Source organism: Euprymna scolopes, chromosome 16 (assembly GCF_053919585.1).
Source record: "Euprymna scolopes isolate OS-2025 chromosome 16, ASM5391958v1, whole genome shotgun sequence".
NCBI classification, from domain to species: Eukaryota; Metazoa; Mollusca; class Cephalopoda; order Sepiida; family Sepiolidae; genus Euprymna; species Euprymna scolopes.
In genome coordinates, this window is record NC_136497.1 from 24,715,861 (window position 1) to 24,743,674 (window position 27,814).

The 27,814-nt window shown below is 31.5% G+C and overlaps 1 protein-coding gene across 1 annotated transcript in view; it reads right to left on the minus strand.

The window, feature by feature from the left end:
* Positions 1-8,096: 8,096 nt before the first annotated feature.
* LOC145295885 (TATA box-binding protein-like 1) overlaps positions 8,097-27,814 on the minus strand; it is an 80,655-nt gene continuing 60,937 nt past the window's right edge. The window contains exons 2-5 of the mRNA XM_080141637.1: positions 24,358-24,440; positions 18,981-19,148; positions 13,952-14,046; positions 8,097-9,212 (exon numbers count right to left, since the gene is read on the minus strand). Coding sequence (XP_079997763.1) covers positions 9,007-9,212; positions 13,952-14,046; positions 18,981-19,148; positions 24,358-24,440 — 552 coding nt within the window. The 3' untranslated portion in view covers positions 8,097-9,006. The remainder of the gene's footprint in view (positions 9,213-13,951; positions 14,047-18,980; positions 19,149-24,357; positions 24,441-27,814) is intronic.

Consider the following 27,814-nt stretch of genomic DNA (forward strand, 5'->3'; position numbering starts at 1 on the left):
ACCATAATATAATTGAATTTCTTTTTGCAATTGTGGATTTTCTAGCAAAAAGTCAGCTTATACAAGTGCCAAGTTTGCAATATTTTGATTTTTATTATTTTTTGTTATTTTAACATTTCTTTATCTATCTATATCTAAATATCTATAGGAGTGAAAGTGTCAGTCTGTGTGTGTACATTTCCCTACGCAATAACTCTATCAATTTTTAGTCTGCAGACTCGAAATTTGATATACAGGGTACTGAGATTTGGGAAAATCGATGTGATCGGTTTTCGGCCAGAAATTTGGCTGTTAAGGGGTCAAAGTTCAACGATTTGAGCCTTGAGAACTCTACCAAACTCCTCCGACAATTTTGGGTCTAAACACTTGAAATTTTAGATATAGGTTCCTTGGACATGGATCTAACTTAATAACTTGATTTGAGCCCTAAACAATAAATTTTACGGGGTCATAATAACGGTCAAAGTTTTTTTAAAAAATTGACCTCTGCAGTCTCTACCAAATTACTCGGACAATTTCTGGTCTAAACATTTGAAATTTTACATAAAGGGTAATCAGATATAGGGCCAGCTTTTTCATCAGTTTGGGTCGAAAATTTGAGCTACCAATATATAAATGTATGTATGTATGTTTGCATGTCTGCCTAAAACTTTCGACAGAGGCGACAGATTTTCACAAGATCAATATCGTTTTGAAGTTCGACCTTTCAGACAACAAATATCAAAAAATTGGCTAAAAACATTGATATCTTCACCTTCAACTGGGCACTTTTCTACAGGGAGGAGTCGCCTTTTTCACCGATATTTTCGAAAGTCATCCCCTCTTTTCGATTTTCTAGCCTTAATTTAAATCTACGTCACTTCCGGTTTAGCGGTGGTCGTAACAGTAAAGATGTCAGGGTTTTTTCCCGTTCTTTTCCTCCTGCCTTCCTACTACCACTTTTATTTTTTGCTCAACACACACCTCTAAACACCCAGGCAACGCCAGGCACCCATGCTAGTAACATACTAAAAGTTTCTGTAGACTATACATAACTTAATGTTGTGTGTCCTATAGAAAAAGGTTAGAGCAATGTACATAAAATCTAAAAATGCATTATGTAAAATTAACCAGAAAAAGATAATGAAAGTACTCTCTAAGTTTTTCCGTTAGAATTGGTAAAGAAAACACTATTTTTATGCATGACACTATTCAAGCCTCCATGAAGAGGTTTCTCCCACGTGAAGCCAATATTATTTTCACCCAACCCTCACAAATTCAGACCTCGACATGTGGTCATATCTGTAGTCAATAAGTTAAGCTTTCAAAATTATATAGGGTTTACCTAGTTCTAGCCCATAATTTTGGAGCTACAGCAGTATTTGTGGGAAAAATTAGCTGAAAATGGCTTAAAAATCGTGACAAAAAATTTCAAGGCACCCAAAAGAAAGACCATATTTCAAATATTACTTATCCATTACAAAAAATTAGGGATCCAGGCAAGGAAATACCATGTGTAAATATATTTCTGCAAAAACGATGCCCAAAACGCTTTCACAGTTTTTTTTTTTTTTTTTTTTTTTAACCTAAATTGCGGATTTATGTCCGTGACAATACTTTTTTTATTTTTACAAAAATTTCAGAATTTTTAACTTTAGAGTCGCCAATGCAATAATGAAATTGGAAACTCAATCATTCCAATACAGTATACCATTAACTGATCTAAAAACACCATATTCAACAAAATCTGATGCATACAGGTAAAGATGCACCTCATTTTGTAAAGAAACTTGGCTTCTGAAGCCGAAAATAGTTTTTTCTGATAAATTAAGTCACAGGCTCTAAAAAGGTCCAAATAAAAAATCTGTTTCATGGAAAAGTTTTTTAATGATGTTGAAAATATGCATGAGACAATTTTTTGATTTTTATCTAAATTTAGACCACACATTATTTTATTGCCCAGGTCAAATTTTAAAATTTTATGAAAAAGTGCATTTTTCATGGGTTATATGCCAGGAAAATGCAAAAACAAACATAAATTATGTGTAAAATGATGTTTCTGATGCTGAACAATCATTAACTCTTTCATTCTTTCATTCATTCTTTCATTCATTCTTTCATTCATTCATTCTTTCATTCATTCATTCTTTCATTCTTTCATTCATGAGTTCATGTCATAATTTTGGGGGATTTTGATAAATTCCTTTGATATTTTCCCTCATAGGGTTGAAGGGAAATCCCCAAACTACAAAATAGAGGAATGGACGCCCTGGGAAATTCCCTTGGTGCTACTAAGTCATATTCTTCATCATATCTGTTATAGTTAGTGTTTATAGGTTCAGAAGAGAGAGCTAACCTATTCAAATTAATCATGAATATAACCGCATATTACTTGAATTTTAACCTTTTCATTTTAGATTAGCAAAATGCCATTCAAAAAGGAAAACCAAGCAAAGAAGGGTAGACCAAGTGCAGAGGGTGACTTCAGCAGCTTGTCAAAGGAAGAAAAAGCTGAATACCATCTAGCCAAGATGTGTGAGAGTTGTTCTAAAGCTCCTCAACCACCATCTCTAACCCCAGAACAACCTTTCCTCCACACTTATTGCTTCTCCACTTCTCTGGGCAAAGAGATAAACTGATAGTGAAATGGATTCGTGAGGACAATTACAACCAGAAACCTGTACATCAAATCCAAGAGCTTAGTGAAAATTTAAGTGATGCTGCTCTAGTTTCCAAATCCAAGTATATCATGCAGCAGTATAACATTGCCTTAGGGATGAGATTGCTGTACAGTGCTTAATTAAAACGATTTTTCTTTGTAAAGTGATTATTTTGTTTGCAATGATTTGTGTTATTTCTGACTTAACTAACCTAAACAGTTAATCACTTTACAAGTTTCTGATTTCTTGAATTATTCGTTTTAATTTTTTCTGGTGTTAGAAAATATTCCAATGATTTGTCTATCTTACTAGAAGCATCTGAAGGTCTTATATTTCCAAAATCTTTCATAAGCATTGAGAATTGGTCAATAATTCTTCTTGTCTGTTTGAGATGAAGAAACAAAATATTTTAAAGTTCAATTTTGGACTTCTAGTGAGATATAAGTCAAAAGGGAGAAGCTATTATCGTGTTCGGAAAACCAGTTCTCAATTCAGGGATATTACACCACACTTCGAAAAAGCTATCATATCTCCGAAACTAGATCATATTTTGTATTTTAGACAGTTTTTTTTAATTCTCCATTAAATTTTTACCCTGATAAAATGGTATAACAAGCCATATAATACTACTTTCAAAAATGACCTAACGTGGGCTGGATGGTAAAAAACACTTCATGGAGGCTTGAACAGTGCCATATTTATTCTGCTTAATATTTTCTTTCAATATAATGTAATCTTGCAATTGTTAAAGAAAGTCTTGCATCAAATGTTACCTTCGATTTACATCCCCATGCCACTACAGTCTGAAGGTCATTTTCTAAGGATTCAGCAATTGTCTTGAATTTGTGTACATCTGTTCTTCCCTCATGCATGTTACAGAGCATTGTATCATCAGCAAATATACCCATCTTGGACACAATATTATCAGGGAGGTTATTGACTAATATCAGGAATAATAGTGGTCCAAGGATCGACCCCTGAGGCACTACCACATTAATGTTATGCTGCTTGGATGTACATCCATCAATGACAACCTGGATGGTCCTGTTGTTTAAGAAGGATCTAATTATATTTAGTATTCATCGAATTATACTGTATGATTTCATTTTCATTAGCAACCCTACATGCCAGACTTTGTCAGAGGCCTTGGATATATCGAGGGCTAAAGCGCTGGTTTCACCCGCCTTATCCAGTGCATGGTATATGCATTTAGTGATGACCGTTAAAATATCTGCAGTAGAATTCTTGTACACTGGGACCACAGAGGCCATCTTTCAGCTATTAGGGAAGCCGGATTCAGCAAGGTATTTTTTGTAGAGTTTGGAAAGTATAGGGACTCGCTCAGCTAAACATTTCTTTATTAGTACAGCAGGGATGAGATCAGATTCACACGCCTTTGAGGTGTCTAAGTTTTTTATATCACATATATGAGAAGGAGTGATTTTTAGATCATCAATTGTGGTTTCCATCCACATAGGGAAATTTAGAAAGGAATTGTTTATTGGCTCTTGGTTGGAGGCAAATTGCCGAGCAAGCAGTTCTACCTTTTTGGTTGCCATCCATGCAACCTTCACAAGTTCCAGACGTTGTTCTCTAGTTAAGGGGAGGGTGCTTCAAATATAGACTATGCCCATGCATATATCTATCCGAGTTCTTACGGCCAAGAGGGAGATTATCCTGTCATGTTAAAGTAGTTAGAGGGGATTGAGAAGAGTAGGTTTGTTTCATTTAATGCTAAGATATCCAGGGAGTTTACTAAGAGGTAAGACTCATCATCTAGATTAATATATCCATGAGCTAAGAAGTAATCTTACATAAAATCTATACCATTTGTTAAAACTTGAACAATCGATAGTTTGTTTTGGGGGTTTTTCTTGTGTGTGTGTGTGTGTTTTTTTTTTTTTTCAAAAACAATGAAAATAGAAAAAAACTGGCAATATATATATATATTTTTTTGGGGGAGTTGTAATAAAGTAGCCTTTTTGTTTTTGAAAATTTGTTTTACCTTTAAGCAGTCAAAGGGAGATAATCCACCATTTCTTGATATCCAGATAACTACAACTAATTATATATAGTTTCTTTTGACACATTATTAAAAAATAATTGGTTGCTTTAAAAGGAAACTTGTCAAAGAATCTATTTTAACCGTATATAACAAGTTGAAGATATTGAGGCATTATGTACCTTCTTTATATCTCCCTCGGCAGACCACTATTAGAGAATGGCATCTAATATGTGATAGCATTTGGAAAGAGTTCAAACACTGGCGACTCAAATGGTACAGGTCTAATGAGATCTACCCTATGCGACTCACAAAGCTTAACCTTCTCTTTCTTTAGCACCAAGAATTACATGGTGATCTGGTTTTGGCTTATAATCTCATCAATGGACATTACAATATATCACAGCCCCTATTATTCACTCCTGCATCAGAAAGAGGTCTACACGGACACTACAAGAAACTATTTCACTGCTGATTTTGATTGAATCAAACGTGGGATGCTTTCTTAATCATGATCCCTGAAATTTGAAATGGACTTCTAAGTGACGTAATAAATGCACCAATAAAGCAACAATTCAAGGTAAATTTGGACAGGTGCTGCGCTACTGCATCCTTTTGTTTCAATTTCTATTACCTTTTTCTTCATGACAACTGAAGCACGACTTTTTTATTTTTTGCCAAATAAATTGAATTATGACATGATAGATTATTAATTTTTTATTGCGGACTATTATTCTCATCTTTATTAGCAATAATAAGTTAATATAAATAATACTCATCTCAAAAATTAATTCCAATTAAAATAGGATAGATTATGTCCCTTGATTTGTCAAACTTCTCAAATTCTTCACACATACCCCCCACACCACCACCAATGCAAAAGCCTTTTAAAAACAATTTTAGTTATCTGTAAAGAATTAATGCAAAGTTATTAGCAAAGGTAAATATAAAATATAAAAATGACACACTAGTTTCTTTTTTAAAAAATACGGTCCTTGTCCAGAATCCCCCCCACATGAAAAAGCAAAAATAAAGAAAACTCTGTATGATGTACATACTTGTGATGAAAGTAAAATATCATATCCCAATAATCATATAAATTGATTAAGTAGTTTTATTTTGATGAAAAAAAATAAATAGAAAATTTTTAAAAACGGCAAATTTCAGTTTTTTTCAATGTTTCCCTTTCCCCATGTTAATTCTTTTAAGTTTGAAATATCTGGAGTTATCTCCTTTCAGACTGTTTTCAAGAGGACATTGCAAGATTGTCTCTCATAGTTTAGCCATAAAATTTGAGTATCTTATTGAAAAAGAAAACTATTTGATCAATTTTGATATACAATATTTTCTTTTTGCCATGATTTTTTTTTTTTTTTTTTTAAGATGAGGAAATTCTGAACCAGCACCATATCTGAATTTACAAAATTCAAAACACAATATCCATGTATATTTATTTATTTTTATTTGCAAACTGTTATCTTCACCTTCACAGTTGTTTTAACACGTTTCGGCCAACTATTCCTTTTCTTCAGGTGGTTAACCTTGACAGGATAAGAATGTCGAGTCTCTTAACTGTATCCTCAGTAATTACTGCCTTCCATAGTTGTTGTAGTCTCACCACGCTTTTGGCCAACTAATCCTCTGGCTGGCTTTGGGTAGGATTGAAACCGCTATCTTCAGACAATGCTCACCTGGAACAGTAGAGATTTAACACGTCTATGTATTGCGCCATGAGCCCCGAAGGGAGATCAAGGTTGGATTTTTGGGTTTTATAAATCTTATCTGGTTTTCCATCATTGGGTTCATACCAAATGGTACGATATATTATTTTCATTTTTTTTATTGGAATCCTTTGAGATGAGGAATTTGTATATTTATTTTATTTGTAAACTATTATCCTCATCTCCATAGTTGTTGTTTCACCCCGTTTCGGCCAACTATTCCTCTGACCTTTTTCAGGTGGTTAACCATAACTGTATCCCGAGTAATTACTGCCTTCCATAGTTGTTGTCTCAGCACATTTTGGCCCACTAATCCTCTGGCCTGCTTTGGGTAGGATTGAAAGAGAAATAGTTGGCAAAAACGTGGTGAGACAACAACTATGGAAGGCAGTAATTACTGAGGATACAGTTAAGAGACTCAGCATCCCTATTCCATCGTGGTTATCACCTGAAGAAGACCAGAGAAATAGTTGGCCAAAACATGGTGAAACAACGCCAACTATGAAGATGAGGATAACAGTCCGCAAATAAATAAATAAATATACAAATTACTCATCTCAAACGATTCCAAGAAAAAAATAATAATATATAGTAACCACATAATCATAAACTTGGACTTATTTCTCAACAGGTGTTAAATAATTAAAGAAAAAAAAGAAGCCAAGTGAAACTGACGGATGACTTTACTTACAAGAGGTAGAGTTATTAGTAATACAAATATTCCGACAAATTTCTCTTTCACATGCAGACATGGGACATTTACAAATGACAAATACAAACAAACTAGAAACATTGGCAAAAAAGAACTGCTTGAAAGAAACTGGTCAGAGTTGTTGAGCATTACAAAGAAGGGGAAACTACAGGAGGGAAATGTGTAACACCGTTCTGTTACAAAACTAAAAACAATAAAATGAAGTGTATGAAGTGTTTATCAAAAACGTCTTTTGTTGTTTTGTTTTGAAAGGCGAAAGAGAAAGCTATTTTTTTTAAAGGTCTTCTCTACCTGCCATCATCTTTTGTTTTTTGTTTTTTTTATTACTTCTATTGTGTGTAAAAAATAGTTGTACTCCCCTTCACAACTCTTTCGATATGCCCTTTCCTGTGTGTCTTTTCTTTTTTTTTCTTTTTTTTTTTAGATCTATCCTCATACAATTGCATGCAGTACATTGAAATTAAGTGCACAGAGCAAGGCGTTCAAGAGCAAAGGCCAATTCACGGTGGTGCAACTGAACTGGAGAATTACATAGCTATTCCAAATGTTTCTCCTTCCATGTTGTGTTCAAATAATATTTGATGTACAAAATATGTGTAGGTCGTTATTTCCAACAACAAATATTTTATTTAAATTTTTTTTTTTTTTTTTTAACGAATACTACCAATTATTTTAAAAGGTATTAAAAACAAAATTTAATTTACTTTTAAATAAAAAACATAAAAACTAATATTTTCATACTATAAAATGAATGAAGAACTAATTTTTTTCATGGATGCTTATTTAATGATAATTTAAGTTAATATTTTTAAATATCTGAGTTCGAAACATTCTGAAAAATGCTCCAACTTGCACAATGAATTGGCCTTTTAATATAGAACGTCATGTTTGGATGACTGGGAGGAGTGGGGGGTGCAATTCTGTTTTTTTTTTTTTTTTCATATAATAAAAAGGGGAAGGGGGGGTCTGCAATTGATCAGTATAAAAAAGTGAGCCGCCAGCTTGCAGGAGAATGATGTTTTAAAAAAAAAAAAAAAAAGATTTCAAGAAAAATGGTAACCTGTAATCCTTGTTACGGTTCTGAATTTTTTTTTTATAAGGATTGATTATTCGTATTATTTGGATTCTTCTGACTGCTGTTCTCATCTTGAGTACTACTGTCACAATCTTTCTGGTGTATCTTGTCAAACTCGGGAATTTGCACAGGATTTCAAACTAATGATGATAATAGATATATAGTTATAAGTAGGTAGAAAAAAAAAATTATATACAGTAATAATTTGTAGTAATATGTTATAATAAATAATGGTATTTACATCTAGAATAAAAATAGGATTAAGGCTCCTAAAATTCATACTAGAATTGTCCGAAACATGGATGTGGCATAACGGATAAAATTCAGTTGTAAAAGTTACTCTTCAATCAAAAACTACAATCGTGAATTACTTAAAACTTCTACTCTGTCACGGCTGATGGAACAAGAGCATGGTACCACTGTGGCTTAAATAAACGGTTCTGTTTGAAATTCCATGCAGATTCCAGAGTTCAACAAAAAGATTCAAGAGTTTGATACGATACACTTAAAGAAAATCAGAGGTTACATCAAACGAAGCATTGACAATAATACTCAAGATAAGAACAATAGATTAAAGAATCCAAATATGTGTGATCCTTATACACATACACACATTGTTTACATCCAAAAGAGCACAGGTTAATGGGAACAAATGGCTAGATGAAGATTTTTTTAAAAAAATTAAAAAATTTTAAAAAAATTGAAAAATGGTTGTCAGAGGTATTATGATGAAACATGAAATAATCCAGTATTGCTGCAGCGTCTTTGTTTTTTGTTTTTTTTACTAAATATTATCCTCTTTTTTTTTTCTTTTTTTTTTCCACGTAAATAGTTCAAAAAGAGGCTAAAAAATCATTTCAGTCTTGACTAACGTCGCTGTCAAAATCTTCCGAGGAAGAGCTGCCAGAATCTAGAGCTGCATTGTGTGAAGGTGATAGATGTGGATAGATATACTTGTTCACGAACACCTCTTGTCCGGATGGATCTCGTTTTTCCATTTTGTAGTCGGTTAAAAGGGAGTAAATCTGTTCTATGGCTTCCTGGACATTTGCAACACATGGAGCTGAAATGGAACAAGAAAAAAAAAAATTTTATTATTGGAATCCTTTGAGATGAGTAATTTGTATATATTTATTTAATTGCGAACTGTTATTCTCATTTTCATAATTGTTGTTTCACAACGTTTCGGCCAACTATTCCTCTGGTCTTTGTCAAGTGGTTAACCGCGACAGGATAAGAATGCCGAGTCTCTTAATTGTATCCTCAGTAATTACTGCCTTCCATAGTTGGAGAGACGACAACAACTTCAGCATTCCTTGTTGCAGTTACCCACCTGACGACGGCCAGAGGAATAGTTGGCTGAAACATTGTGAGACAACAACTATGAAGATGAAGATAACAGTCCGCAAATAAAAGAAAAGAAAATAAAAACTCGTTTATTATTAAGACAAGCAATTTTAAACAAATGTGCGTTTCTGTTATGGTAATGCAGTATTTTCATCAAATTATTGGCTGTAAATAGGTTTTAAAAACTTCCAATACGTGGCGAGTTGCTAAGAATTTCAAACCATCAAACCTATAAAAGTGACAATATGGGTATGTAGGATATTCAGACATGTGGAAAACTTTAATCCATTTTCATTCGGAAAAAAGGGCTGCTAAGGGATCAAAATTAACAAATTGGTACATGGGATCGTCAGATTTTTATCTGTTTGTCAACTGCTTCATGACTGCGCATGTGCAGTTGAGAAACATGGCAGCTTCTTTATGTCGAGAATAAGATTTTTTAAAAACACTTTGTAAATATCGTGTCAAGCTGGTATAATGTTCATCGTACTTGACTCAATGTCTAGGTTTTGGTTTCAATTTCAGTTTGAGTATATTTTTTTTTTGTTTTTTACTTACAAGAAGAGAACTGTTTAGAAAAAACAATACTTGCATGCACATGCCTTAGTTTCTGTATTAAAATATGATATGTGTGTATATTTTATGACTGGGCAATGCTGGGCGGCCTGCTAGTTATTTAATATTCTGTAGTGGAGTCGGGAAAGGTGAAAGTAGGAAAACACGGCGACTGGTGAGAATTCGAAGAACATTTATATCCAGAACAGGGTTAATGACACAGGAAGATTAGTAAATCTGTGGCGAGTCGTCTTTATACAACATCCAAATAGCTCTCATTGAGCGGTCTATACTTGTTGCTTATATGGCTAATGGATAAGTCCATCTTAGTGATTTTAAGGGTGTTTATGTCCCCACAACATATTCGACAGTTTAAATCCTTCCAAATTTTGAATGGTTGTAAAAGATTCATACTTTTTCAAACTATAATGATGAACCATAATAATTGACTTTTGATTTTAATTCAAACTATAAATGCCTAACAGATTAATTTAGAATTGCACACAATTCAGTCATTTTAATCTTTTAAAAATTGTTTTAAAATGACATTTATCTCAAAGTTTAAAATTTGAAAGTTATTTTAAAACTGTAAATTAGCGACTAATTTGTAGCCCTTAACCACAGAAAAACATTTCTCATGAACCCTGTTGAATATAAATTTTTAAAAAAACACGTTAATATAGAGAAATTTCTTTTATTTACATAGGATGTTTTTATATAAAAAAAAATGCGAATCGAAAGACTTTTATCTAGGAGTTATTTTTATCATTTTTTTTTTGTTGATTAATATGTTTCTACATTTTTTTTTTTTTAAATCTTGTCCAGAATTTCCCCTATATTAAAAAACAAAAAATACACTTAAACCTTTGTGATGCACATAACCATGACTAAATAAAATTGCCATATTCTAAAAACCACATAAATTAATCAAGTAGTTTTATTTTTAACTAAGAAAATTAAATTTTATGAGAAAGCAAAAACGGATTGTCTCATGTTGGCATCATGAAGAAAGAGGGGTAAATAACTGCACAATAATTAAAAATTGCAACACCAACCTCGTAATGCCTATCATTTCTCATTAATCTCATTATCATTTAAAAATTAATTTCTTTATAAAAATAAAACTACTTGATCAATTGACCTGATTTTTGGAATATAATCTTTTTGTTCAGTCATGTGTACATACATCAAAGCTTTTTTTGTATTTCTAATATATAGGGAATTGTCAACCACCATGTTTTGTTTTTTTCCTATATATTTTAACAAGACAAAATGCATGTTATAATATAGCTTAATTTTGGGATTAAGTTGGACTTCAACAAATTTCTGTTTTGTTCTGATTTGCAATTGAACGAGTCATTCATCTCTCAGTTATTCATATTAATTCAGTCACTCTAATATTTCTTAATACCTGTGAGCATTTACAGAAAGAGCAACTCTCTTTCTTGCTTGTTTGCATCGTTACCTTAACAAATGTTTGATGATCAAAGCAGTATTTTCACAGTAGAATTTTTATCTGATTTCCAGGAAGTTTTTACATTTTATAAATGGTCTCCTTAGAAACAACATTCTTATCTAAATTAGTTTTTCTGTTTAGAGGAATTTGTAGGAAAATAATTTCTTTGCACAAATTTACATTCTGCAAACGAAGACGTTTCATTAAGTTATGAAGCCATAAATCAAGGCAACCACAAGAGTACAAAAGACCCATGCGGATACACAACATAATCCGCTTGACACACAGACTCTCATTAAATCACAGAAGTTAAGCAACATTGAGCCTGGTCAGTACTAGATGGATTACCATTTTAGGAATATCAAGCGCTGCATGTAAGAGAATCTCGACAATTTCCTGCAAGAAATGCAAAGACCTAACGTCATCATCTATGGAGATCAGGATATACATGAAACTGGAAACTCCTTGTGAATTTGATACTTCCTAGAAACTTTCTCCCTTGGAGAAAGCCAGTTTAATTCACCTTGGGTGAATGCCACTTGTTATGCAGTGAATTAATCATGATTTATGATTGTACTAGCCTGAGTGCCCGGTGTTGCTCGGGTGTTTGGAGATGTGCGTTGAGCAAAAAAAAAAAAAAAAAAAAATGGTAGTAGGCAGGCAGGTTTGAACCTGTACAGCGAAGGAGGAAAAGAATATTAAAAAAACAAAAAAAAAGACATGTGACGTCTTTGCCGTTGCACCCATCATCAAACTGAAAGTGGCGAAGGTTTAAATTAAGTCTAGTCAATCGGGATGACTTCAGAAAATATCGGCAAAAAGTGACCCCTCCTTATAGAAAAGTGCCTAGTTGAGGGTGAAGGTATTAATGTTTTTAGCCAATTTTTCAATAGTTGTCGCCCGATACTGATCTCATGAAAATCCGTACCCTCTGTCGAAAGTTTTAGGCAGACATGCAAACATACATATATACATTTAAACAGATAGGTGAGATTTATATTATAGATAACTGTTGATTAGCAATTTGCAATCAAATTACAATCAACTGATTTACATGGCTGGAAATCTCTACAATAAAATTTCAAATTATTGTACATTGAAGGTTGGGTATTTCAAGTAGTTTGAGATGAATGTTAGTTTCTGTTTGTAATACACTGGAACAGTTCAAGAGAAAATGGTTGCCTAGCAAGGTCAGAAGGTTAGGTTTTCAAATTAGATTTATATATAATATACAACAGAGCATGTCTGTCCTCACGGTTACGTATTTCAGGTAGTGTAAAAGAATTGTTATATTCCGTTTACAATATATAGGATGTCCAGGAAACATTTAAAGAGCAATCTTAATAGGTGACTGTTTAAAGGGCTCAGAAGGTCAAATGTGACAAAACACGTGATGAAAACAAGCAGTGAAAAAGATATGAATCACATGAAGAGTGATGTCATCGAAAATGTTAGAAAAGGTTTTCTAAGAGAAAGAAACTGGGAGTCAGTTGAAATGTATAAAATATAAAGTCTAAGCATCAGTAATGAAAACAGACTGAGGTTGTCCGTCTTTCCATCATGCTGGCATATGACAAAGACCCAAATAAAAGAATTTATAAATCAGAGTTTGTCCTATTAATTTCAATTAATATTTCAGCGTTTTGTTCAACAAATAAAAAAAAAATTCATTTATTTTATTATTTGTACACAAAAGAAAGTCCACACCATTTCTTCAACATTTAGTCTCAAGCAATTTTTTTCACATCCACTAAAATAAAACAACCGTAATGAACATTTGACAAAAAAAGTACTTTTTAACACAACTGATGATTTACAATGTTTTTCACATAAAAGATATAAATCTTTTTGTAACATAGCACATTTGAGAGTAATCAGCAGAGCCAAAGGTTGGATGGATGGCAAGCAATTGTATTAGCAACAGGAGCAGCATTTGGGTGCATGTGCAAATTGGCAAGTGTGGTCGGGGAGAGAAAAAAAAATTTTAAATATTGATGCCGAAGGAGACAAATGTGTAAAATTATGGAGAAAAAAAAAAAAGAATGTGGTTGAAAAAGATAGACGTGTAAAGTGAAGGTGAGAATGGGCCGGCTGTGGCCAACGTGTGGTCAGAAGGATAAACCGACCAGGTTAGATGGACATGTGGCGGCAAGAAACTTTTGAAATGGTGTCGAGATGGGAGAGTAATGATAATAAATGCCGACCCAGTTTTATTTATTTATTTATTTTTTGTCCTGTGATGTTACATTTTTCTTTGCATTAGAACAACATTTCTTTTCAGAAAGAATTTTTTTAAAAAAAGCAAAAATGAAAACATACTGAAATTTCTGACTTTCCTTCAAAACCAGAACCAATAATTGTTCTATGCAGATTAATAGAACATTTTCTCAGTGAATATTTCAATCGAGTGTGCATGTGAATGTTAAATGAAGGCAGTCTCTTACCAGTCACAGTTATGCTTCCTGTGGAGAATATTTTTAATGTGGCTTTCAGTGGTTTGATTTTATATGTGACGCCTGGATGAAGTTCTGGTTCATAACTGCATAACAGAAGAAAGATAGATCAGCAGATGAAAAAAAAAACTTACAAATCAACAACACATAAGTAATAAATAAATCTATATATATAAATAAAACAGATGTATGTATGTATGTATGTGCGTATGTATGAAAATATTTAATCGATAAACTATTGGTCACATAAAATCGAAATTACCAGGAAACAGTCATACACAGTGGATGGTTTATAACAAAATCTTTGGATGGATGAATAATGCGTACGGAAATATGTCGCCAAATTGAAATGCAAAAATGTTCATTCCAACTTACCGACATTTCTATTATTTTTGCGTATGCACAAATTCATTCATAACTTAAAGTGGTTTAGTTTTTAAATTTTTTTTCTCTATCTGCTGATAGCTCAGTGGAGAACATGGCTGGAGCGCAAAATGTTTTGGTTTCAACTCTAGCTGATGGCACTCCATTTTTTTTTTTTTTTTTTTTTTTTTTTTTTAACTTTAGAAATTAGTATTTTATATTAGGTACAATAAAATATTCAACAGAGAACTGGTCCTGTAACAATACATACAAAATCTGCATAAATTAAAATATATTTAAGCTTATTTTAAAACCAGGCAAGGCTGGTCCCTATCTGCTAGTAGGCAATATATGTACTATTTGTATCACTGTTGGTTCCTAATTCCTTTTATGTATACTTAAGATTATACTCATTATATTCAGCGTGTGCTAGAAATAAATTTGAGGTTGAAATGTTATTGCACCTTACTCTCGTCTTTGATTTTGATACGCGCATTATTGATGAAGGCAGCATCAAACTTTTAAAAGTAGTTTGGATTTATTTGGACTATTGTTCTCGTCTTTAGTGTTATTCGCATGTTTTGGTTAATATAATCTTTAACCTTCCTCAGATGTATCTTGTTAAACTTGAGAATTTGCACTTTCAAACGAAACATTTCATTTTGCGGTTGCATTTTTTATATCACCTGCACAGAAGATTGAACTGTCAACCTCTAAAAGAGTTACTGACAACTGAATTTAACCTAGTACTTTATCCATTACGCTAAAGGTTTTTGTGGATAATTTTAGTACAAATTATGAAGTTACACCGTCCAAAATGTTGTGTGAATATTAGTCATAAAACAGTAGTCCAAATAATCCAAATTATCAAAAATCATCACCCCAAAAATTCAGAAATTTCAAAGATTATTCTTTTCAAACATGAAAATCTGACATAGCAAACTGACAAAATGTCTGTGTTAGCGCTTTCTTTTTAATGGTTATAAAACATCAATTTGATAATATTGTTGCAACTTTGAAACAAGGTCTGGAAACAGCTGCTACTCATCAAAAAGGAAGAGGTCAAAAAATTCCTCAGTTTTGTAAAATTTCCCATTTTTTTTAGTGATGACTATTAACCAAAGTGGATGGAAATTAATTTTAAAAGTTGAAAGGGTAGATAGTGGTTGATTTATAACATTTTTTGAATATCAAATGTGTCCATGCGGAGAAAGTAGGGTACTGGTATTGATGAATACCAACTCAAATTGAGCTTGATTAAAAAATATGATTGAAAATTGATGTGTCAATTGCAGTACTAGTTTATGGATATGTGCCTAAAATTTGCTTAAAAAAGTACTAAAAGATGTTGAAGTTATTAAAAAGTAAATATTTTATAGTTTTGTTTTAATTTTGTGTACTTTTGTATAATATAAAAATCTTAAAAACTACAAGAGCAGAGTTTTTGAAAATCTATGTCAATTGTTACTCTAGCCCTAGGCATGTCGAAAATTTAGGCCAAATATATCCAAAAGTGTTGAAGTAAATAATTAAACAATAACCGCTCAAAATTGATGCAAATCAGAAATCTAGTTTCTTGGTGTCAGTATTTTAACAATTAAGCAACATTCTCTGCAAAGAAAGAAGCTATTAGAGCAGGAAGCTTTCCAGCATCTGGGTACCTCTACAGTGAAGGGGTTGGATTTTGCCAACTCACAGGTTGGTCGGAGTTATTTACATTAAGGGGGCATCAGTGAAGATGACATCTTTTAAGTAGATCGCATTAAACACAGAGATGCAACATTGCAGTGATGGGGCAGGGGCTGGAGCTTGATAGACAATGTGGTATCAGAATAGAGGTTCTTTTTTGGGCGCTGTCTAAGAGGAAGAGGCTTGTGGTTGGTGAAACAGTGTAGATATAACAACAGTGCATAAGTGGTTGTTGGCTTTGTAGTGATATAGGATACTGGCAGGTATGAGAAGATTTCTAACTCCATAGACGGAGCCCACCTTCCTTACAGCAGTCCTGGCAATGTCTCCTATGTATTTGTTCCAATTCATGTTACCTGTGAATATTAGGCCAAGGGGTTTAAATGATGGATCTTTAGATAGGATACTATTGGCCAGTGGAATGGTGATATCAGCACAAAGTGATCAACATTCCCAAATGGGCTACGACCATTTGTCACACAAGCCTCAGACAGATTAGCTAAGAATAGATGGAGAAATGAGGCTTGCTAATATTCACAGTCTGGGAGGTCAGTGGGTAACAAAATATTTTATCAATTAGTCATATCTGCAGGTTTACCATAGCTTCCAACTTGAGAATATATTGTTTAACAATAAAAGACACCTATCCTCAACAAAATATTTATCTTCTATTATATAAAAGGCAAATGTCTGTTAGTGTGAATGTATGTATGTATGTGTGGTTGTATGTCTTGCTAAAACTTTTGAAATCCAAAATGGATAGAAATGATTTTGGTACTGTTTAAGGGACAGGGGCTCCAATGCATAATATGTTAAATTTAGAACGAAATATTCATTTTTTTTCTACCTTAACGACCACAGAATCTAATTGCCATCGTCCGCTTATCGCTTACATACATAGATTTGCAACATCATGCTATGGCTGTCAGCGTGGTCCAATGGGTTAGGACGTTGACTGAAAAATATTAATTTTTTGCATTTATGTTCGCGCCCACCTTATGGCAGACATTACGTTTTTATTTTTAACATATTCTTGAAAACGTTCATTTTGGTAAGCTTTTGCATTTAAATAGGGTTAAAAGACTTTAAATATTTTTTGTTTTGTATTATGTGTCATTTACTTGGAGTTTAAAACAAATAATTAGAGGAAATCTTTTTTTTTTTGGTAAATTGATTTAGCTGAGGGTTGAATTATTAAATGCATGAATATTACTTCAGTAAATTTTTTTTTTTTAATCAAAACTGCTTAAAATGTCTTATTACTCACATGCCCCTGTTTCAAATTCGTAGCAGTGGATTTTTTTTTTTTTTTTTACCAAAATGAACATAAAGAATGTACTGTTTTTTTTTTTTAAGTTTTACCTATTTCAAACTGATATAAATTATTGCACAGTAAAAAAAAAATTGAATCAAAACAAAAATCATTTAACAAGTGTAGTCAATCACAGCTTCATTTTCTTCTTTTATATGGCCCGGAAATGCCAGGTAGCCCTACTAGTGTATATATAAGTGGTCATGTCTGTATGTGTGTGCGCAGAACAATCTCTACCAAACTATTCTGTCAATTTTTGGTCTACAGACTTTAAACTTGATATATAAGGAATTCAGACATGTGAAATGAATTCAATTTGATTTTTTGGCCAGAAAAAATCTGCAAAAAGGTCAAAATAAAAAAAATTAAAACCTAGCAGGTATAAGTAAAACTAAAGTGCATCCTTTACATATGCACAAATATACATTTATGTTTAAGTCAGTTAATTTGTAAAGTTTTGATGTGCAGCAAATAATGCTGGAGAGCTAAAAGCTTTGGTTTCAATTCTAGCTGATGACACCAAAGTCTTTTTTTTTTCTTTTTTTTTTTAAATCAATACTATATATTAGGTACAATATAATAATCAATAAGAGAATTGGCTGTATAATAATAAATGTGAAACTTGCATAAATTAAAATATATTGAAACATATTTTACAACCAGGCAACACCTGCTAATGTCCTCTACAATAAGAATACAATCAAGATTTATTAAAAAAAACTATAATTATCAGTGAAAGGTGAATCGAACAAATGAAACAATGAGATTATTATTTTCTTTGTAATAATAAAAACGACCAAAAACTGCAACCATTCATTTCAATGTATCACTTTTGTTTTTTTATAAAGATGAAATTTTTTTTAGTTGTGAAAGCTGATCTCTCATTGATTATTGAAAACAGTTTACAAGAAGCCAAGGGAAGTAACTATTCTTGAAAATACAACTCGACCATCCCTATTGTTTAGATATATAAAGCTAGGTATGTGTATAAGCTTATATATTCATGTGAAGCAAATTCTGCAACTAATTAACTGATCATTATGAATTTTGCTCAGTGGAAGGGTGGGTAATGTCAGTAACATTCGGTTTTGGTTTAAAGGGATGAAAACTCAGATACCTTTGATTTGGATTAAATTTGAAACATCAATTCATTAATTCCAAAATTTCAATTTTTTTTTCATTTTAAAGGTTTATTAGGACGTAATATGAGTACAATCTCCCATTTAAAAATGAACACATTTCAGATTAGCATGAAATCTGACAGTTTTAGCAAGATTACCTGAATTTCAATTTCTTCAAGAATTTTTTTTTGTATAAATTTTTCTAGAATACTTTTGTCGTCAGTCAACAGATGCAGCCTACTTTTACAGAAAAAAAGTTTATGTTCTATGTGAATTTAATCTTTTACCAGGGTTGTCAGACAATAATGAATGTTTTAAACCAGCTTTTTTAAGGCCAAACCCTTTTTTTTTTAAGCCATAAAAAGGCCAATCTAACAACTGTTATTTATACATATTCAGTTTTTTTTTTTTTCTTTTGAAGTTACTTTTTATTTCTTTTGAAGTTACTTGCAATGGATGAGAATAAAACCTTTTTTGTTTTAAAGATACAAAAATGTGTCAATACACATATATAATTAGAAATAAATAACTGTACCTGGCATTTTGAGGGTACTGTTTTGAGAAATTGTTGATTTTAATTCCAAATGGTAATGAGCAGGTACCAAGGACATTGACAACTCGAAAGTTAATAAATTTAACATTAAACCCCAATTTCTGGAGACGACGTGCAAAACGACGAGCAGCAAGTTTAGCTTCATCTTCACTGAAAAAAAAAAAAAATAATAATATAAAACAAAATTGAAATCAGCTGTCAGTAAATAAAACGTTTCATATATTTCCTTGAACATAATTTTAATATACTGCACCAACAAGTGCAAGGCATAGGAGTTATTTCCCCTTATATATTCTGATATGTAGCTTCGTTTCTGGCTTTCTCTTAGCTTTATATTTTCTTCAATAAACTAGATTCGTATTCTAGACTTTCTTCCTCCTTATCATGTGACCCAATCGGTTGCCTATGGGTCAGTATTTGTCATACATTATTAAATATTTGAAAATTTTTGGAAATTTAAAAAAAGGTGGGATAGTGTCACAAATATAATAATGTAAATTATTAAAGTCATGACAAGCAATTGTGTAAATGTTTGTGTAATAAGGATGGTGCTAATGTATTCGTTGTCCTCAAATTTGGTCTAACATGGTGGCATCTAATAAACTTTTAGAAATTGACTTTCAAACTAACCTATTTATAGCCAGGTCTTTATCATTCTTTCAAATCCATCCTTAACACTTTTCTCCCCTGTATTCCTTAAATTTTCCCTGCAACCCAATTTGTTCTACACTTACTAATCAAACAACTCTCATCCAATGTGACCAAACCAACAAAGTCTCCTGTTCAGCACACATTGTCCTATTACAGTTTCTGAATTTTTTTAGATAAGGCTTGGTTATTTGGTTTCTTTAGACTATTGTTTTCATCTTGAACGTCATTTCACATTTTAATCGATGTAACCTTTGACCTTCTTTGACAAGATACACCTGAAGAAAGTCAGAGGTTAAATCGACCAAAACGTTGTGTAAATGGCACTCAAGATGAGGACAGTAGTCCAAAGAATTGAAATAATGCATACATCTCCCTACGTTATATATTCCTATGATACAGATGAAATTTATGGAAGAAAATTTGGAAATTTCATCAACAATTACATTCAATGGTATTGTCACGTGACAAATATCATTTAGAATAAGTCAGTCAATAACAAACAAGTTTAAAGATCTCATCAGTGCCAATATTAATTACTAAACTTGAAACAACCTCATAAAAACATTACATTCGCATCAATTTTTACCTGTTAAATTTCGAAAGATGTCATTTAGAAATATCCAGTAAATTTACTGACAAAATGTGTAGTTTTTACGTTTTTGCAATATGTTTACCAGTGTTTTCATACTTTCAAAAGAGTCGACTGTCAAAGTTTTTTTTCAAACTGATACTACATAATTGTAATTAACTTCATTTCAGTTTTAAATTGTTCGATTAGCCAATGTAAAATGTTTACTCACTGATAAAAAACATACTTTTATGTTAGAGAATTGGGGGGGGGTCCTGAATTTAATAAAGAAAACTAAAAAGAAAAATCTTAAATTTCAATTTTGTAATATAAAAAAAAATACTTAAAGCATAACATTTTCTAATTACAAAACTAGAGTTTATTAAAAAAAGAAAAAACAATCAAAAGAACAAGATTATTCACTTAAAAAATTAGAAATTCTTACATGAAACATTCAACTTGTATTTTAATACTTTAGTGAAAATAAATGATGCAAAGTATTGTATCTGTACACTTTATCTGTTCTGTCCTTGGTTAGTTGAGAAATCTTTCTAGACAAAGGCAATTTTTATTTTTGTCTCAAAACAAACATTTTTATTAATAAATGCTAGTTATCTCCCTCATATCCAAGAAACTTCAAACAAGCGTCCATTTTTAGGTGCATCTAAAAAAAATGATTTTATTTAAAAATTTGTGGAAATTCTTGGAAAGGAAGCATTTAAGTACTAATTGAAAATTAATTTCTAACAAATAATTTTTTCAATTTATAAAGAATTTTAGGTGCTTATTTAGAATTACACCTATTTTAAAACAACAATACAGACAAATCTTTTGTACTGGTCACAAAACGAAGATGTCATTTCAAAAATTACTTAACTTGATTAAGTAATTTGATATTTTTTCAATAAGAAAATCAAATTTTAGGAAGAAATGAGGAGAGAGATGGGAGCAGCCATATTGTTTTAGAATGTGTTAAAATTCAAAGGCGTAGAACTCCATTCAACTAACGAAATTTACAGACCATGCTATTTTATTATTACTTTATTAATTGCTAGAAATCATAAAATTTGATTTCTTGGATTATAAAAAAAAAAAAAAACTACTTGATCAATTTACGTGACTTTTGGAATATTTACATCTTCATTCTGTGATGAGTATGTACATCAGAAAGATTTTTATTTTTGCTTTTTTTTAAATAAGTGTCATTCTAAATATGTACTGAATTTTATGTTGAGACTTGAAAGTATAAAAATTTGAATTTCTTCAGATGTTTTTACCTTTTTATGAATACATGGTCATGTGCCATAAAAAATAAAAATAAAAAAATTTGCTTGTTTTGTAAAAAAAAAAAAAAAAAAAAAAAAAGTTGAAAAGATATTTTTACTCAGCAATGAACTATGGAAAATTGTTGGTAAAAAAGAAAAAAAAACATAATTGCTAAAAAATAAACATTTTATTATTTCTAGTTGCTACTTAGAAAAAAATCACTGGTAGATGCAATTGTTTCACCAGCAACGTAAAGCTCTGCTACCTGAAAAAGATAAATCACTTCCAGCTCCTATAGAAAAAAAAAAAAACATAATCACACAGCAATGAAGCACATACCAAATAACTATTTTATGAATACATGGTTATGTGCCATAAAATAAAAATAAAGAAAAATCTGCATGATGTACATCATGAAACAAAATTATTATATTCCAAAAATCATGTAAATTGATCAAATAGTTTTATAAGTATCAGTGGAGTAACAGATTCACTCGCCACTTTGAAAACAAAAACAAAAAAATAAGAAATAAAGGGAGATAACTTAGCAATACATATTTACTTGATTTGTTGTGATGCCTGCGAATTCGCATCAATCATTTCAAAACAACTTTTTTATTGATAAATAAAACTACTTGAGCAATTTACATGATTTTTGAAAGATGATATTTTTCTTTCATCACAGGTTCATACATCAGATATATCTCCATTTTTTTTTTTTTTAATAGAGGGGAAATTTTGGACAAAAACCAAGTTCCAATCTCTCAATCCTGGACTGGACATTTCTCAAAGGTTTCTTAACCGTTGTCTAATTTTTGTTGTTTTATATTCTCTTAATGCCAAAACTTCAGATTATTGAATCTTTTAAGAAAAACTGTTCACTTTTTAACAAAGCATTCAATTTGATATGTAAAATTAATGTAAAATTATGAAAATACATTTCAAAAATGGTTATAAAAAAAAAAATTTAATTAGAGAAACTAGTTACATTAACCAGACATAAAAAACCGAATTCCCTTCTAAAATTTGAATAGGTTTTTCACAAATGAAAAAAAAAATATATATGTATGAAAAAAATATTTGCAAAAAATAATAATATTGATGTTAAGATTTTTGTTCCTTTTTTAGAAGCGCTAGTTGAATTTGATTAAATAAAATATGTATTGTATACGTTTGAAGCCAAAACAACACATTACAAAATAAACAGACATTTATTTTGTTTGAAATTTATATTGAAATTCATATATTTCGAAGGAAACCTTCATCTTCAGTATGTCTTTCTTTTCTTTTTTTTTTTTTTGCCATGTTGTCTGTTTGTTGTTTTTACGGTAGGTTTTTAAATCTCGGAACGGTGCGTTTGGTCACATGGAATTTACGTTAAGATTTTTGTTCCTTAGAAGCGCTGGTTGAGTTTGAATAAAATAAAATACATAAAAAAAAAAAGTCATACTGAAGATGAAGGTTTCCTTCGAAATATATGAATTTCAATATAAATTTCAAACAAAATAAATGTCTTTATTTTGTAATAATGCGTTGTTTTGGCTTCAAACGTACATATTTTATTAGAATATTGATATTTTAAAAGGAAATTAAAAAAAAAAAATTTAATCATTCAAATCCAATGTAAACAAGTTCTCATTGAACCATCCTCTTAAATAATCAAATTCTACCCAATCTACACGATTAACGATCACTACACTACCACCTTACACTCATTAACTCTTATCCTCAAGTGGTTTTAGGGGCTTGATAAGTGATGACTCTCTTGTAAAAATAAAAATATGAACAATTAAAAAGTGTAATTGCAAAATATATGTAAAAATATGGATGTCCAAAAGAGTGATAATTTTCAAAAACTTTTATGTAGACAACATTTTACTGTGATAAACAGGTTGTATAAAGAGAATGGGATTTTTTTTCCATGTTGTTCGTTGATATAAAAATATATTTTAAAGAATGAAGACGCTCATGAAAATTCAAGCTAACTTTTTTCTTGGATGAAATGCAAGACATTTTATTTCAGAATTAATTTTGTTTATTAAATTATTTGAAAAATTGTTTTTTTCTTTAAAAGCAATAAATATTTCAGAATTAATTTTGTTTATTAAATTATTTGAAAAATTGTTTTTTTCTTTAAAAGCAATAAATATTTCAAGAGGCAAGTAATGAAGAACTTTAATTGTAAAATAGATCCCAGAGATGCTCCCCCGTCAGTCATCAGTGATGAAATCGTTTCATGTGTAGGTTCCGGGTTTTAAATCATCAAACTCGTTCCACCAACAAACCCGGCATTTCTGCATTTTATAAGCAGAAACAAACGAGTAAAGCTTTGAAAACTTTAAGGCAACATTTATCATCTAAGCAGTAACAAAAATGAAAATTTTAATTTAAAAAAAAAAAAAAAAAAAAAATGTCCTTTATTTTATTTGCGGACTTTTATCCTCATCTTTATAGTTGTTGTTTCACAATGTTTCGACCAATTAATCCTCTGGCCTTCTTTAGAGCCCGTGGTGCAGTGGATAAGGCGTTGAATCTCTATGGTTCCAGATGAGCATTGTTTAAAGATAGTGGTTTCAATCCTACCCAAAGCTGGTTAGAAGATTAGTTAGCCAAAACGTGGTGAGACGACAACTCTGGAAGGCAGTAATTACTGAGGATATAGTTAAGCGACTCAGTATCTCTGTCCCATCGCAGTTAACCACCTGAAGAATGCTAGAGGAATAGTTGGCCGAAACATGGTGAAACAACAACTATGAAGATGGGGATAACAGTTCGCAAATCAATATAAAATTACTCATCTCAAAGGATTCCAATCAAAAAAAAATAAATAAATAAAAATGTTCTATTATTGGAAAATAATGTCAAGAAGAGTACCTTGTCGCTCCAGTACACATTATTTTGCCTGATGACCAAATGCTGGCTGTTGTGTAAGGTTTTCTCAGTTTCATATTCAACATCTGAAAGAAAAAAGGGGGGGATAATATAAAAAAGTTAATTTGGAGATAAATTATAAGAATGTGTGAGGATAACAAATTTTATGAGAATAAAATGGATCATTTATGTTTGAAGAACCTCAGAAAATGATCAAAATGAAAGATAACTTCAGGTTTACACCAGTCCCCCCCCCCTACCCCTGAGTAGGCTGTGCATAATATAAACAAATGGATAATAAAACAAGAATTTAGGATGCTTACAGCAGACACAACCTTTATTTTCAGTTTTGACAGATAAAGACAACGATTTGTTTATTTATTGAAACATTTTGTCCAAAATATTTTTTAAATAATAAAAAATTAAAAAATAGATGTGTTCATCGTTTTTTTTTTTTGTTGTTTTTTTGCTTTTTTTTAAGTTTTTCCCTAAATTAAATGTTGACATTGTAATGAAAAACAAAACAACTTAAATATTGTCATAAGGAGAAATGCTTCCCAACACCCTGAAAAACTTCAGTCTGTCCTATATTTAAAAATTGTGGAGATCAGTCATCTCCCTCTCAATACAAACCAATCAGTTTCCTGTATGTCATGAGTAAGTTGCTAGAATGTGTGATAGAGAAGTGGTCAACCACCTCAGCAGAAATAACCTATGCATCAACATGCAATAGTTGATGTGCTGACTGTAACATCACACAGGATTAGTAAATCTCTCGACAAGGGTTTCATCTCTAAGGCATTAGATCAACATAGCCAAGGATTTTGATAGGGTATGGCATAAAGGTCTTCACAAAATTTCCAGCTAGGGAACAGCTGGAAATGTCCTCTTTGTTATTGAATCCTTTTTCTTTGATAGGATATAAGAATGGTGATTGATGCGCAGCAATCAGAAGTTTATAGTATTAACGCTGACATCCCTCAGGGTTCCATCCTGGGCCTAACTCTCTTCTTGATCTCCATCAATGATCTCCCAAATCACATTCTTAGATTGTTCGTAAACAATTATGCAGATGACAACACACTCTATAGCAACACTTCAAAGACCAGCAACGACCAAGATCTTTCTGATTCTCTTTCTTTTAACCTTGAACATATTGTGCAGTGGGGAAAAAGGTGGCTGGTTAATTTTAATGCATCAAAAAACAAGTTTCTCTCTTTTCATCAAAATCGCCCTGACTACCATCAATTGAAATGAATGGCTCTCGTCTTGAGGGAAGCACTATGTCATGACAAGCTTATGAGACTGACCTTCATTCCTAATCTGAAATGGAACACATACATCAAATCTGTTGCCAAGATTGCTAGAAAAATGGTTGGATCATTCTACTGTTCTAATAGATATCTCACTGCCGATGTAATTCTCTATCTGTACAAGAGCCAAGTACGTCCTAAAATGGAATACTGTTGCAACATCTTAGCAGGAGTTGCTCAGTGCGCTCTATCTTGCTTTGATAGAATTCAAATTTCGAGTCTGTAGACTTAAAATTGACAGAGTTATTGTGTAGGGAAATGTACACAGACACCCAGACAGACACACGGACACGTTCACTTTTATAGATATATAGATTACACTTATTAAAAAAAACACAGAAAAATCTTTATGATGTACATACTCGTCACAGAATAAAGATGTCATATTCTAAAAATCATGTGGATTTAGCTAGTAACTTTTCGATTTGGCTAGAAAACGAAAATAGTAGTCAAATGTCAACTAAAGATAAATTTGTCCATAGAGCCTTGTGTTGTAAATTAGATTCTTCACTCAAAATTTTTTAAAAATCTATAAAATGTAGCGAACACAAAAAAAAAAAAAAATAGTTACAAGTTCGAATTAACTAAAGTTTAATTTTATATAATTCTGTTTATTTTAAACAAACAGTTTCAGGTTTTGTATTTAAAAGCTACACCCCTCCCCTCCACACTCCATAATTATAAAGTTGATTTGGTAATCTTCTAGTTTACATGTGTTCAAACGTTACCAACTGAAAAGAAAAATCAGATGATTTACGTATTTATTTTGTTAAATAAATATTTTTTTATTTAAAATCAATAAGCTGTCATCAAGTAACTGGCAACATCAATAACACATATAAACAAACGCAAATTAAGAATTATTCATTGTTTTCTCTACCAGATGTTTTATCCAAAAACATCTTGACTCCAACTTCCATGCTTGGATACAAGTGGAGTATCTGTACAGATATGAAGAAAGGGAGGAGATATTCTTCTCAACTGGTGCAATTTCTGTTTTTATCTCAATCAGACTAAATTCCTGTCTTTAATTCTGACCTTGTGACAACAATAAGTACATATAAAAGTAAATATTTTAATAATTGATAGCAGCCCCCTACACCAAAGTGGCTTGTTTGGGGCGAAAATGTAATTAAAAAAATTTTTTAAATAAAAAATTTATGCAAGTATTTCTTTCCTAGTTTACTAAATTGTTAACGAATTGTATTTATTTGCAGTCAACAATTTATTCAAAACTTTCAGGATTACATTTAACATGTTAATATATGTCGGGAGGCCCGGGTTCAATCTTCAGTTGAGTCTATGGATGTACCGATTATCAAATTGGCTGATTACCGATCACTCGGTCTTTAATAATTGACTGCTTAATAGGTTTTCTAATGCCGATTTATCAGCAAATTTTGTTGTCATAAATAATACTAATATTAATTATATTGTAAACGAAGACAAGTTTTGCTTGCCAGTGAAAATTTAATCAAACATACATGCATCATCTACACCATATCAAATAACAGGCATGATGCGCTGTTAACATGTAGACTTTCACAACTGCAATGAATTTAAGGCAAATAAATGTAAGCATATGCAAAATTTAAGTCCTTTCTCTTCCTATTGAATTTACGTTATTTTTGTACTTCAAATCACTGTCAAAGAAAATTATCACTTCATCTTTCAGTTTTCATGTTGAGGGATTGAGATGATGGGCGAACTGAAAATAAAGTATTCTTCATCAGTCATACTCTTGTTCCTCATTTTTGGACTCTTGCTTCCATTACATATTTTTTTGGTTTAGATAATGTATATTTTATTGAGATAAATTACTAATTACATATCAGACATATGCAATTTCAATATGCAAAGAATTAACTAAATATTGACAACAACCTTCAACCATTCTGGCAACCAGTTTCTGCTGGAAGTATTTTGATGTCAATACAAAGAATAAGAATACAGCTGCTTGCAAGTTTTATCAAACCATGACATCAAAGTGTGGCAAATCAAGAAAAACGTTTTACGATGACTAATATGTTAAACCATCTTAGAAATGTTCATTCAAAAGAAGCAAAAGTTGCAGATAAGAAAAAGAAACACAATGAATATTCAGGGACAGACATTCCGGAAAAAAGTAGCAGCAACTATGAGCCTCC